The sequence below is a fragment of the Thermothelomyces thermophilus genome, chromosome 1 (genome assembly GCF_000226095.1).
Source record: "Thermothelomyces thermophilus ATCC 42464 chromosome 1, complete sequence".
Taxonomy (NCBI): Eukaryota; Fungi; Ascomycota; class Sordariomycetes; order Sordariales; family Chaetomiaceae; genus Thermothelomyces; species Thermothelomyces thermophilus.
In genome coordinates, this window is record NC_016472.1 from 3521459 (window position 1) to 3535265 (window position 13807).

A 13807-nucleotide genomic window follows, 5' to 3' on the forward strand; every position below is an offset into this window, starting at 1 on the left:
TTGTCGTTGTCTGCGCCTTCCTCGTACGGCCGTTGTCGAGAGCCCGTCAGATGGCTCGGCTGTCAAACTCCCATGACCAAGGCACTGGCAGCTGACTCGAGATAAAAGCGTTAGCGAGTTAGCGAGTGGTGGCGGAGAAACAAAGAGCCCGGGAACATGTTCAACAATCCGAGACTCCTGGCAGGACTTGAGTTTCAAGGCCGAACATGGCTACCTCTTGCGTACAAGTAAGACATACGCTACACTACCTGTGGTTACCTGTGGTTCCTGTGTTAGTGGCTCCCCTTCCTGTTTGGGAAGAAAGCTCGGGGAAAGTGGATCTGGTCAACGCCGAACCCCTCACGAAATTTTCAATGGACAAGCAAGCGAACATGGCAGGGGAGAGACCCACTCGGCGATACACAAATGCACATTGTCACCGATAGCTTCCGTGACGGAAGACATGGGATCAACATGGATCGTACTGACGGCCCACACTGCACTACACTACGGAGTACGGAGTCCCGAAGATCCGAGCATGGGAGGAGTCTCCTCAGAGCACAGATGCGATCAGGAAACTAGAACAAACACATCACACCCTCAAACGGGCCAACGCCCGAGACTTCAATTTTCTTTTCTTCGAGTCCTTGGACCGGGAGCGGTATCCTCGGCATCTCACAATGCTTTTGTAATGCCGCGACCAAGACCACACAACACGCGTAAGAAGGTAGCCTCATTTTTAGGTGATTAGTCACCTGGTGCAAAGTTCCAGGAACTCGCTCTCATTCGACCATCCGGGAAAGAGGGGTTCATTGGCGGTGCGACGCTACGAACTCTAGCCCCTCCTTCGCTGACCAGTCATGCTCTCAAGACTGCTCTTTTGAATGTGTCGTGATATCGAGCTGGCCACCCACTCCGCTTGGCTGGCCTCTCTGGTCGCAGACCCTGAAAGTCATGTGAATGGAAAAGAAGAGGAGGAAGTATGCCTATTACCGATTCGATATTCAAGAGGCTTGGAACGTATGAACCAGATGGGCATTGAAAAGCGACGGGCCGCAGAGGTCTTATCCTTGACAGCATGGATAAGGTCAGGCTATCCCCGGCCTTTCCCTCAACGGGAAGTGGCAGCGTGCAACTGTGTACGGAACTCCGTACAGTAAACCGAGAAAGCAAGGATGACAGTTCCGTGGTCCGTACGATAAATCTATGAACATTGATGGCCTACAGCATGGTAAGGTACTTAGCTTTAGGTTTACCGCGTCCCTCTTCTTCTCCGCTAGGCTAGTTAGGCATCAACGAAAACGGCACCTTTCGAGAACCCGCGTCTGGCGGTCAGAAAGGAACACTGAAATGCTTTTGATATCAGGTTCAGGCGGTCACCGACTACAGAGTAGGTACATGCAGTATATGCACATGCGGAATACCGCGGATACAAAGAACCGCTGAGTTCACTGCATGTGTGTGGGTAGGCGATATTCCCTAGCGCGAGACCAACCGTTAACCGCCCCACGCGAGATCTATTGTTCGAGGTATGACGAGCACGTTACATGCTTCGTTTACACTTGAGGAGCTCTTCTAAGGCCTGGAACAGGAGGGGGAAGAGTCCGTAAGTACCCGTGGATCGGAAACCAGGGTAGGGGCTACAGGCCGGCAGGCGCGATGTCAGACACCGGAGCGTTCTAACGAATGTATGTACTGTATATCAGAAAACACCACGAATTCTTCCCGAAGCTCGCAGGCGTGCAGATGACATTCGGAGAAGTCGGTGTGTGCACTATCCCACGTGGTGCAGCAATCCCTGGTAGTGACTTACCAGGCGAGCGAACTCTCACCCCTCTTCAGACAAGGAGTCACATGAGCATTAGCCGGAAGCTTATTGAGGGGTATTTCTCTCTTGACTCTTTTGACGGGCAGTCTTATTGTACGGCTTGAGCCTCCGAATTGGCCGACCGATGGAGCTTCTAGCGGAGCTGATAGCTTAGACAACGCCTGTAGCATCTGGGAAAGCATACGTATTAATTGACGTATTTTACGAAGAGCGTCTAGTATACAATGAAAGCCTGAGAAGACTCAGAGGCGGGGGAATGTCGCTCAAGGCAAACAAGCTCCGTCGTTACTGTGTAAGGTGACGACTGCAGAAAGGGTTGTGGCTGTCTGATCCCGAAGCCAAACAGTTAGCTCGCGATTGCTGTCGGACTCTGGAGCACAAGACCAGGTCCTGTGCGATACAAATAGCTCTCATGCTACTCGGTCATTGGTCGTTGTAGTGCACATACCTAATATGCCTGTACTGTAAATGCTCATCGATATAGTTAGTAGGACCACTTACACGAGGAAGTGGTTCTCAGTTATTTCCCGGAAAGCTGAGAGGTTACGCGGGCAAACGAGGCTGGCAATGCTCAAGCTGAGGTCTGTCGTGAGTCGCCACGAATCTCTAGCTGCACCATCCCCAGCCGCAGTTTTTCTGAGCCTTAGTCGGGTATAAACTACGCAGATCACGACATACCTCCTAGTCATGTGCCTTCTCGAGGGTCATTCCTTGCCCTGTCTACTGTATGTTCATCCGTACGGAACTGAAGCAGCGAACTATTTTGCTAGGCGAGTGGCGGGAAACGGCCTTGCTGCATCCGAAGTGTTGCGGCTCCCACGTCAGCGGGACCGTCTCACGGTGGCCGCAACTTCTACTCCGTAGTGCAGACGGAGACACGCCGAGCTAGTTGCCGATCAGGATTCCTCCCATAGCCAACTGAGTTTGGCATTTTCACAGACAGATCGGTTGCCGATCCTTTCGGACATCGCTATTACACTACGCATGTACGGAGCCCTGTATGTATGTATGTACATACAATACTTACATACATATCTGTACCACTTGTGTAGGTAGTGCACGCTAGGTCCGGGAAGCCCCAGGGAAAAAAAAAGTTGCATGATCAGCCACACCGCGGAAGATATTCGGCCCCGCAACGGTGTGCAACTGAGGTGATGACGGCATACGGATATACCTCGGAGCGTGCGCCGGCGGCAGAGGCGGCAGGTCTTAGAAAGCTGTTCTAGGAGGGGGTTGGAGAGTCGACAGTAGAACCTACAGCTGACGATGGCAGTTTATCGACTTCGCTTCGGAATTTCCCAAGTCCATGCATGGTAGGGCGCAAGACCCGGGCACTTGGGAACTGTTGACATAGGGTAGGCGGCCGCCGTTGAGTCGAGATGCGGCCAGGTCGACCGACGAAGACGCCGAACCATGGCAACCGCTCTGCATATTCATGCACTCGTTTGTATGTACTGTATGTATGTAATCCGTACTTCATTTGTACTTGTAGTACAGGGTGTCAATGACTTCGTGGTGGCTTCATCTTGGCGGAGCGCAGCGGGAGGCGCGTGAAAATATCGGCTGGCCAACGGTCTGCTCGGCTCCTTCCCGCTCGACGCCTCGATGGACCTTGGATGTGCTGTGTGTGCTCTGGGAAGTTCCCGTCAGATAAGGCTAGCGCGAATTCATGGGCGCTTAGTGTACCGTGTAGTGTAGGCCGTCTTTTTTTTGGATCAGATTCTGGAAATTCAACCAATCAGAAGATAGGATTGTCTGATAATGGCAAGCACGGCAGGATTTGCAGCCCAATGAGAATCGCAGACGGACCTTTGTATGCTGGCCGCTTGGTCACACCCGACCTGCCCCGGCGACTGAACACTGGTCAGTTCGCCCCACTTCTCTCCCATACACAAATGGCAGGTACCCATGCTTCTCCCACCACTCGCAAGACAGCTCGAGTCTTGCATGGATGCAATGCACCAGTGTGGCCATCCCGCAGCTGCCCAACCAGCCCTCGACTTGCGGCCGACTGGGCGCTCGCTCTGCTCGAATCTGGTGATTTTCGTACGTCTTAGCACGCACAAACTGCTATAATTATACTACCCTAAGCGGGGCAAATGCCTGGGCAGAGCGCGAGCCACATTGGCCGAGAATGGCTGGCCAATGTCAACGGAGGCAGAGGTAGCAAACATGGGGGAACAGGGCGGGAGCGACGGGAACGCTGCAACCTGGACGCTTCCCGCAAATGCCGGGTCTCTTGAGAGCAAACAGTGAATCCCCGGGCACGGAGTAGCCCTTCCACCCTCCTACACTCCGGTATAGTGTAGCGCTGTAGTCGATCTCGGCTTCCATTTGCACCTGGCAACCAGCCTAACCGCCTCCCCTCCCCTCCCCCTCTTCTTATCCCTCCCTTCTCTTCTTTCACCCAACCAAAACCGATATCACACATATTGGCCCCAAGTCCGCCTGTCACACTCCCTTAGGGTACCCATCCCAGTTGTTGCTCCTTTCTTTTCTCCCTCGTACATACACTGGCCCAGTTCTCCGCTGTCGGTGCTATGCCGTCCCGACTCAGATCATAATCGGTCTTTATGTGACTGACGACAGTTGCGTTCCCACTTCGGCGCTTGCGCATGCGCTTGCATCTCGCTGCGGTGAGAGCCGACATATACGCAGTACAGACATACATAACCTCCTGTGGGCGCCCGCCCCCACCATTCAGGTCCTATCCTCCTGGCTTTGGCTCTCAGTAGCAATTGAGCGGGCATACGAAGCTGGACCTCGTCCTGTCCGCTGTCGGAAGTGGCGCCGGCATCACGGGTGTAGCAACAAAAAAGCGACCTCGAAATATCTTGGGAGGGTAATTAATTGTGAGTATATACTAGAGGGCGCCGGCGACGGCAACATCAGCATCAACATCAGCATCAACATCAGCATCAACATTGGCATCAACATCGGCATCAAACACTAGCACATAGTCGTCCGCGACGACAAATCACCGACATGGTACGCTCGTCGGGCATTGCTGCCTTTGGATTCGACCAAACAGCTAACTAACCACGGCCACAGGAGACGGTACAGGTCGCCATGATGGAACGGCCGCCGCAGGAGATGCAGGAGAAGGGGCGAGGGCGGGATATTTTTTTCTCGGCAGCGAGGGTAAAGAACCGGCCGTACTCGGTATACACGGAATTCATGGAGTCGGACACCGAAATCGAGCAGGGGGATGACCAAGAGGACGACTCGGAAGTGTACAGCGAGTTTGGGGATCTGGAGGGGATCGAGGATGGCGACTGCTCTCCGCGCATCAGCATCGGCTCGGTAGGTGCCCCGGACCTCAACGGTCACAGGCGTGCTTGGGGTAGGTTTGCTCACTGATGCGCAGTCGGGGGGGCAGAACAGCTTTACGACAGTGTCGACGCACGACGAAGTACAAACACCGAGCTCGCTACGGCAACCCCCCTTTCCTTTCGACCATGAGCCAAAACAACAAGTCGAGGGCCCGCGAGGGCCTCACCTGTTCCGCAGCTCCATGTCCTCGGCGCAATCCATCGAGCTTCAGCATGCGCTCTCACTCTCGCCGATCACGCCGCAGGATCCGCACATGATGGACCTACATCTGCAGGATCTTCACCTCACTTCCCTCCCGCGGAAGAAACGCGACACAGGGCCATTTCAGTTCACGGACGAGGAGCTCGACACCTCGACTCTGCCGAGCTGGACCCCGGAGATGGTTGCCCAGCAGATGCTGAACGCCAATATTGAGCTCAGCGCATGTGAGAAGTTTGTCGAGAACGATATCAACGGCGCCATCCTGATCACACTGAAGTTTGAGGACTTGAAAGAGCTAGGGATCGCGTCGTTCGGCGTGAGGACGCAGATCTGGGAAGAGATCCACAAGATGAGGAACCTCGAGAAGCCAGAACCCCAGCCGGAGACGCCCATCGAGGACAAGCCGGACAAGAGGGTGAGGAAGGAGCTGCGGAGGCAGGAGAGTGGCTCCAGCAGTCGAAGCAGTCGGAAGCAAAAGCCGCGGCTCAAGGTCAACGATGTCATCTCCCCTCTCGAGTCGGTCTCCATCGTAGGCATTGAACAGGTCTTGCCGAAGCCTCACCACTGCTCCAAGGGCGAGAACTGCGCCAAGTGGAGGCGGAATCAACGATTGATCGAAGCCTTCAAGAAAGACCACCCCTTCATCCACGACAACGGCATCATCATGATCGCCGGCGACCCCGGGAACCCGGAGACGGCCGAGGCGATCGTGTCGAGCGACGAGCTCCGCCCCGTCTCGGACGCCGTGCCGTCGGTGGTGGCCTCTTCGGATGTCATGGGTCCGGGGAACATGCCACCGCTCCAGTACCTTCACGAGGCGACGCTCCGCAACGTTCAGGAGAGAGATCCGCAAGAGAACGTCCGCCACTTCCTCGACTTCCAGCGCCCACACGCCAATGCCTCGAGCGAGGTTCCCCCAACTCCTCCCTTCGAGATCTTCCCTCAGAACAACAACCAGAAACCTACACCCGCTGCGCTCCGGAACCTCCCGAAGCTCTCCATCCCTTCGAAGCCCTCGGTTGCCGCTCCCAGGCAGGGGCCGCAGCCGGCACAGGCCCGGTCTGCTCGTCCCGCATCGCAGGTCATCCCGTCCTTCCGAGAACTTAGTCCGTCGTCCGACGAGGGCACTCCCACGCCTACGGCGCCTTACCGGTTTGGCACTCCGTTCTCCGACATGGACGTTCCCGTTACGGTAACAGAGCTCCCTCCGGTCTCGCGCGACTTCTCCCAGTCCGTCCCGCCAGACATGGCTTATCGCCACAACCCCGCACCTCGCTCCATGTCCCGCAATACTAGCCGCCGGCCGTCCTTCCCCGTCATGCCGGCCCTGGACGAGAACTCGGTTGTTACGCCCGCCACCAGCACCTCCTCCTGCAACCGCTCTTTCTCCCAACGCGTCGGCCAGCGCCCGCTCCAGGCACCCCCGCGCGCCCAATATCCCTGGACACAAACCGAGCGCCCAACCCTGGAGAAGGCCATCCCGCCACTTCCGGGCTCTGCAGCCGCCACGGCCGCTACTACTGGTGCTAGGACAACCTTCTCTCCCCGCAAGACAACAACGACGACGACCACCATCACCACCGGTGGTATCAACGGCACCACCGGCACTGTCAAGACCGTTAACATCAACGGCCGCCTCTCGCCCATTAGCGACAAGCCGCAACTCGACATGACCGGCGGCGAGGCCATCTCGTACCAAGGGCTGATGCGCAAGCGCAAGACCAAGATGCTGCGGCACGAATGGCACGAGCACTTCTTCACGCTGCGCGGGACGCGCCTGGCCATGCACGACAAGGCGGCGGCGGCGGGCGACGCGGCGGCCATGAACAAGACGCTCGAGTACATCGACATTGACGACTACGCCATCGCCTGCGGCAGCATCGCCGGCGGGTCCAAGCTCAACGCCGCCTTCAAGGCCATGCACATCCGCCGGGCCGGCAGCGGCAACGACGACGCCAAGGCCAAGGGCGACGTCGGCGCCTTCAGCTTCCAGCTGATCCCGCAGGACAACAAGGGCGGAGTCAAGCTCCGCAAGAGGGAGAGCGTCGCGTCCGCCGTCGCCGGCGGCGGCGGCGCCTCGTCGTCATCCTCCTCCTCCTCCTCCTCCTCCTCCTCCTCCTCCTCCTCTTCGGCCGCCGGGGCTAACAAGGGCAAAGACGCGCCGCCGCCGATCGAGGGCGCCGTCAACGGCACGGGCAAGACGCACCACTTCGCCGTCAAGAGCCGGGACGAGCGGATCGATTGGATGCGCGAGCTGATGCTCGCCAAGGCCAGGAAGCAGAAAGGGGAGGGCTTCGAGGTGGTTGTGAATGGGAACATGATCTAAGGGGAGGGACGGTAACGGAGAGCGGTCATTGCTTGGACGATGACGACGACGACGACGACGACGACGACGATTGATGATATTGATGGGATGTGTGTGCAGCTTTTGTTTTGCGTAGTGGTCAGTTTGTCTGGCTCACTTCGCACGCCATTGCCCTTCTTCCATATTCTGGATTATGATCCATTTCAGTTACTTTCTCCTCCACTCCCCCCATTTCCATCGGTTTTTTCACTGGGTTTTCTGTTTTTGGTTCGTCTCGATGATACCTGGCTTGCTTTCACCCTTCATACCCCTCCTTCCCAAGATTTCCTTACCTTTCTGTTTACTTCACTTCAGAGTGATATACCTTGGATGTTCTGCATGAGCCGGCGTGGTTTGGTGTTTCTACCTCAGGTTACCGACTAGGGACGATAGGAAAGTGTAGATAAGGTTGATATATATGACAACATATTGACTGTCTGTACACTCATTTCATGGACGGAAGAAAATGAGTCCTTGTGAAGTCGGTTTTGTTTGGATAAGAGGTACCAGGTTTAGTTAGCTGAGAATCAAAAGTCTATCTGTCTGATTCAAATTTTAATCATTTCGTAAATGCCTATGTGTGCTGATTTGCGACTTGCAGTCTTTTCCTCCTTTTGATTCCTCTTCTGCCTCCCCTCTCCTTTCTAGTCACGAGTGCCCTGGGTAGCACTTTGGCAAAGTAGCGACGAAGGGCATCTCTTTACGCGCATTCTTTGGAAACATGGCAGCCAAAAGAAGCACTCGGGAGGAACCCTGCAGGCACCGTGGACAGGTTGATGAGTGTTTCTATTCCCATCATCATACACCCGACGAGTCTATTTTGTACAAGAACAACCGAGAGTCAGGCCAGGAAAAAAAATCGCGAATGGGCCGTTTCGCCTTTTCCTGGTCTCGTGATATATTATACATACAACCCGCCCTCTCACCGGGGAGGGGGGGGGGGGGGGAGGAGGGGGCTTCGGCCAGCCCCACGCACGCCCCTAGGCCGCTCTCTCGGTAGCCTAGGACGAGGGCGCGCCCAAGTTAGACGACATCTCCAGCCTCTGCACGTTGGCCTCCTTGAGCACCAGGTCCCAGTTGATGTGCTTCCACCACTTCTCGGCGTAGCCCAGCTTGCCGCGGTCGGGGGCGCCGACGCCGAAGCCGTAGTCCCACAGCCAGACGTGCTCCCACGTGTTGATGCACAGCACGGGCAGCAGGTCGGTGCCTCCCGGGGCGTGCTCGACCTTCTTGGCGACGCTGCTGTTGCGCTTGCCGGCGCCGTAGGCCGTGCGCTCGAGGTACGACTTGCCGGCCTCGACGGCGGCGTCGGTGGTGGCGCCGGCGGCCGTGTTCATGTCGACCTCCTGGCGGCGCCAGTGGGCGGCCGGGTAGGGGGAACCCGCGGCGTAGGTGGCGAGGACCTTGAAGGCGACGGGCAGCCCCGGCTGGGACGTCTTGACCAGCCACACGAAGCCCGGGCCGAACATGGAGGCGGCGGTGTAGACCATCTCCCGGCGGAGCGTCTCGATGGAGCCGAAGGACCTCTCGAGGTGGACGCGCAGGGCGTCGGGCATCTCGACCGGCTTGGGGGTGAGGTGCTTGAAGAAGAAGTGGTTGTTGTGGATCATGCTGGCGTAGTTGAACAGGGGAGCGGAGGCGGGATCGCGGGCGGTGCTGAGCATGATGTCCTTGACGTGTCGGGACTCATAGTCGCTCTCTGTTTTGGATAGTCCGGTTCCAGTCAGTCTAATAGGCCTGCGACCACGATTTTCTCCCTTGAATCATGCATCAACATGCATGAGCCGCCCATCGCAGGCAAGAAAGAGGGTAAACAAAAGCGACGAGAGAGAAAGAGACATGGAAGACATGCCTGCTGTCAAGGCGTTCAACTTCTCCAGGAGGTGTGTCTGGTACTGGGTCCACGCGATGTTGAATGCGGCGGGGGAGAGGAAGTCGGCGATGCCATTCTGCGAGGCCTCGTTCTTCAGGTTGTACTCGAGCGGTGCGATCGCGTGGATCGATCGTGCGCGGCAGGCCAGCGGCAGCAGGGTCGACGTCGCCGGCGTGCCGACTCGCGGCCGCAGCGGTATCCTTAACCTCGGGCGCAGCATCGTCTGTGGGTGGTGAGGTGGTATCGGAAGGGTGCAGGAGGTCGGAGGAGAGCGGGTGGGTGGTGTTGTTGCTGGCCTCCTCGTCGCCGCTTTTTTTCTCGTCTCGCGACGGCATTGACGCCTAAGAATTGAGGCAGTGTGGAGGCCCACGGGATATCAACACCCTAACCCTGACTTTTATCTGCGGACAGGAATGCGAATAATGCGAATGCGATATGAGGCGCACGTTCCGGGTAACTATCGAGGAAAGGCGAAGATGCAAAAGATAACTGGAACTGTAACTCGGTACCTGACGGGTTGTAATCCAGCAAAGCGTCTCTTCTGCACCGTAACCGTTCGCATCCTTCAGACTACGAGTCAACTTCACTTGCACGGCTTCACAGCTTACTCTCCCCACATTTGAAATGCAGTAATTATGCTTTCTCGCTATCGCATTCGGTGCCCTGATGTCCAATGCGCATTGTACAGTACACAACAGACATCTTCCCTCAAACGCCCGCCAACTCCGTCCCAAATGCAGACCAGACAATAAACGAGTCGTAAAACGGAATCCCCTACGACTGAGATACCAGACAAACCCGCCTTGGCCTATACAACAGACGCGCAATAACGACGGCAATCGGCATTCTATACAGCCGCCCGCTTCCACTTCCCTCATTAACCCAGCTTCACCCCAAGGCTCCCCCGTCAGATGTCGTCCTCCACAATACCGAGCACATCTAGCTCGGTCCGAACCATTCTTTCAAACTCCTCCCTGTCGATCCCCGAGGCTCGCGAGAGCAAGAACAGGCTCCTGATGCTCCGTGAAATGTGTTGTCTCACCCCGAATTCCGCCTGCTGGCGGTTCTCGGCTGCTTCCTCCAGCTTGGCAACCGTTTGAGAGCCGGTCGAGCTGGCGCTACCGGGCCGGGGATGAGCCATCACCCACGACTCCTCCCGACTAGCTCCGGAGCCGGACGAGTGCACCGAGTCGGGTTTGATAGGGATGGGTTGTGCCAGGTTTGAGCCATTGCTTGCTTCCTTCGCCGAGTCCACTGCCCCGTTGGCCTTGTTTGCCTTGACAGGCTGTGCCTTTCCTAGGCCCTGGGGTGGCAGCGGCTCGACATGCTCAGCATTCTCCCCGAGGTTGGTCTCCTCGTCGGGGTCGTGGTTGTCCATGGCCGGCTGGACCGAGTCGTACCGGGCGAAATAGGCATCCTCGGCTTCGGTGCATTGGCTGCGGTTTATATCGGGCCGCAAAGCCAGGCCGCCGCCGGCACCGGGAGCGGGTGAGCGCTTCATGGCCGGCGTCCTAGAAGGCGTCGCGTCGTACCGAGCCCAGTAGTCATCGTCATCATCGTCGTCGTCGTCGTCGCCGTCGTCGTGGTACGCGCCAGCTTGTGCACTCCAACCACCGTTAGTGCGCGTTGCCGCATGGCTACCATTCGCGGCGGACGGCGGTGCGTTGTTTGTGGATTTTGAAGCTCGGAACGACTTCTCGGCCTCGTCGATGCTGGAAAAACCGCCAAATGAGGCGAGGAAAGAGGGGTCGGCAACCCCCACTTCGCCGACTCGCCAGCCGTCGCCACCACCGTCCGGGTCCCCGGTGCAGTAGACGAGGCGGAAGAAGAGGTTCAACTCCTTGAGCACGACCATGGTCTGCAACGTCTCCTCGTCTATCCTCTTGTATCTAATGCCGACTTCCTGGTCCCAATCCAGCTCGATCTCGCCAGACACCGGATGGGGCTCCAGGTTCACGCTCCGGGCGATGCCCGTTAGTTCGGCCACCTTGGAGGGCGTGTAGGTCAAGAGCCGAATCCATGGTTCCGAGCTGGCCGACGCCAAGAGCTGGACTCGCTGTCGGAGAATGGGCGAAAGTGATGGCAGGACTGTCGTGGCAGGCTCCGTCGAGGAGGCCGCAGCAGGGAGGGTCGAGAGCACCGGCGCCACGGTGCTTCTGACGTCCGGAGCGGCGATGTTGGAGAATGCTGGCAACGTGACGGCCATTGTGACCAGCTGTTGCAGAAAACTGGTCTGGAGTCCGGACGACTTGGAAATTGAACCTCAAGCTCTGGCAATAGGTAAGAGAAGAGAGGAGTGGCAAGAACGGAGAGAGAGAAATTGCGAAGATGCGAGTCTGTCTCGGGCACTGGAGCACTTGATCACATGCAACAGTCATCACCCGCGCACAAGGCAACTTCGTCACTCAAGCTCGATTCGGCGACGGCGGTGCTTGAGTACAAAAAAGGCAAAGTTAGCTACGGGAGAACCATGCGGCAAACAACAAGAGGACGCTGGCGCTGGGTCAGGCGCGAAAAGGAGCACGACCGGAGCCGGAGGTACGGTTGTCCATCCCCGCGACCCCGCCGAAACCAAGAACCTGGGGAATCGCGATGGGTGCAAGCATTCCGAGCTGTCTGAGTGGTCGCTGCTGCCTTTCCGTACCGCCGTTGACCCACTCCTGTAGTGTTGCGCATTTCAGCCACTTAAAGCTACTCCAGATTCGGGCGGATGGAACCAATGAACGCAAACCACTTCCTATCGATAACCCTGCCTTATCAGAAAGGGTCAAAGTCCATATTCGGAAGTTACTAGAAAAGGTTGAGCGAGCATACATACCCGGTGGTTAGTTGCTGACTAATTAGTTCAGGACTACCACCTGTCTCCCGACAGGTGGGGCCAAAACCCCCGGACATGCCAATATAGCCGGACACATCGCCACCAAATTTCCCATACATTCGCGTCTTTACAAAAGGTGCCATCAAGTTCAATTTAAGTTCAATTACCCTTGTAATAACAGCCTCAAATAGCTACAAATAGTTCAATTGTAAACTGGGCTCTGAAAAGCTCAAAAACGCAGTAAAATTCAATTCCACCCGGTTGCAACTAGTCGAATAACGGGTCATATGACTCGCCTTCGTCTCCCTCCATATTATACCCCCTATCCCTATCGCTCTCAACACTCCTAATTACAGTAGTGCCTTCTCTTTTAGCCTCCTGGTAATAGTTACTATCTTCTATCCCTAGCGTTACTACTATAGACTTATAGGTACGTCGCTTCTTAAACCTCCTAATGTCCTTTATAATGGCTATATATAGAGACTCCTTCTTACCCCTAGATAGAGATAATGACTTGATATCCTCTTCCTACCTATCTTCACTATCTGTAAAGTCAAATCTGTCATCGTCGCTGTCGTCAATTGACATTGTAGTTACGCCGCCAATCCATATCCTAGGACGTTTAGGGGATAGGAGTTTAACTTCTAATAACGGCTTCTTAGCTAACCAGGGGATTAAGACTTCTTTTCTATCTCTAAAGTCGAAAAAAGCTAGTAGCTAACGCTCCTTTGGTAGAACCTAGAGAGGGTTGTTATCGTTAAGAGGAAGATAATTATTCTTGTTAGTCTTTTCTAAGAATTTGGTAAAGGTTGCTATACGAAGGCGATGCCTATTAATGCTAGAAATCTTATTTTCTAGGCGCCTTTTCTAGACTTTATATTCCTCCTTGTACTCTTATTTAATTTGCTTAATGGTAATATAGGTAGCTTTTCGGCTAGTATCTCGAATTGCCTTAGTGCTCTTCTAAGCTCGGATTTTCTAAAACTATCGAATCTGCCGGATGGTTATACTTATTATAATCTCTCCTGTTAGCTTGACAAGTTAGCCTTGTATTTTCTTAGTAGATAGTGTGGCTAGATAGGCTCTCTTGTCTTTAGTAAAGTTATTTAGATGTTTATATATTAGCTAACCCTTATTAACTATTAATATAATATCCTAAAAGTGTTCTTATATTAGCGAACTAAAAAGTTTAAGATATTACTCTTAAATACGGTTAATACCTTTTTTTATATATATCTATTACTCGTTATTAGGAATCATTATGGAATATCTAATACTTATACTAGATAATACTTTCTCCTTGATCTAGTCTATTATAATATATTAGTTTAATAGAAAAAGACTAGTCTTTTCGAATCTTGCTATAATGTTTTGGCGTTTAAAACTAGTATCTTAGATTTCCTACAATTCTTTGACAAAGTCTGCCTAGGT

At 54.9% G+C, this 13807-nt stretch overlaps 4 protein-coding genes across 4 annotated transcripts; 2 read left to right on the plus strand and 2 right to left on the minus strand.

Moving 5' to 3' along the window:
• Positions 1–1195: 1195 nt before the first annotated feature.
• On the plus strand, positions 1196–2873 carry MYCTH_2106732 (uncharacterized protein; the record flags this gene model as incomplete). Its single annotated transcript, XM_003659150.1, has 10 exons — positions 1196–1210; positions 1346–1369; positions 1449–1508; positions 1571–1585; positions 1686–1744; positions 1894–1991; positions 2292–2395; positions 2493–2532; positions 2751–2813; positions 2860–2873. 10 exons carry the CDS (start codon positions 1196–1198, stop codon positions 2871–2873), a joined length of 492 nt encoding a protein of 163 aa, XP_003659198.1.
• Positions 2874–4330: 1457 nt separating this feature from the next.
• Positions 4331–7753, plus strand: MYCTH_2295909 (uncharacterized protein). Its single transcript, XM_003659151.1, has 4 exons — positions 4331–4511; positions 4675–4795; positions 4859–5110; positions 5175–7753. Exons 2-4 carry the CDS (start codon positions 4793–4795, stop codon positions 7665–7667), a joined length of 2748 nt encoding a protein of 915 aa, XP_003659199.1. The 5' UTR covers positions 4331–4511; positions 4675–4792; the 3' UTR covers positions 7668–7753.
• A 571-nt stretch (positions 7754–8324) lies between these two features.
• On the minus strand, positions 8325–9875 carry MYCTH_2295915 (uncharacterized protein). Its single transcript, XM_003659152.1, has 2 exons — positions 9538–9875; positions 8325–9384 (listed from the first exon to the last, which is right to left on the minus strand). Exons 1-2 carry the CDS (start codon positions 9776–9778, stop codon positions 8687–8689), a joined length of 939 nt encoding a protein of 312 aa, XP_003659200.1. The 5' UTR covers positions 9779–9875; the 3' UTR covers positions 8325–8686.
• A 246-nt stretch (positions 9876–10121) lies between these two features.
• MYCTH_2295917 (uncharacterized protein) lies at positions 10122–12087 on the minus strand. The gene has a single exon (XM_003659153.1). The coding sequence runs from the start codon at positions 11762–11764 to the stop codon at positions 10466–10468; it is 1299 nt and encodes a 432-aa protein (XP_003659201.1). The 5' UTR covers positions 11765–12087; the 3' UTR covers positions 10122–10465.
• Positions 12088–13807: the final 1720 nt, after the last annotated feature.

What these genes read in the sequence shown, in the direction of transcription:
- MYCTH_2295909 (XM_003659151.1), top strand. An exon ending in CGCGCATCAGCATCGGCTCG is followed by an intron (nt 5,111 to 5,174) that starts GTAGGTGCCCCG and finishes ACTGATGCGCAG; the next exon opens with TCGGGGGGGCAGAACAGCTT.
- MYCTH_2295915 (XM_003659152.1), bottom strand. Translation starts at nt 9,778, where the DNA reads ATGCTGCGCCCGAGGTTAAGGATACCGCTGCGGCCGCGAGTCGGCACG. An exon ending in GTTGAACGCCTTGACAGCAG is followed by an intron (nt 9,385 to 9,537) that starts GCATGTCTTCCA and finishes TATCCAAAACAG; the next exon opens with AGAGCGACTATGAGTCCCGA.
- MYCTH_2295917 (XM_003659153.1), bottom strand. Translation starts at nt 11,764, where the DNA reads ATGGCCGTCACGTTGCCAGCATTCTCCAACATCGCCGCTCCGGACGTC.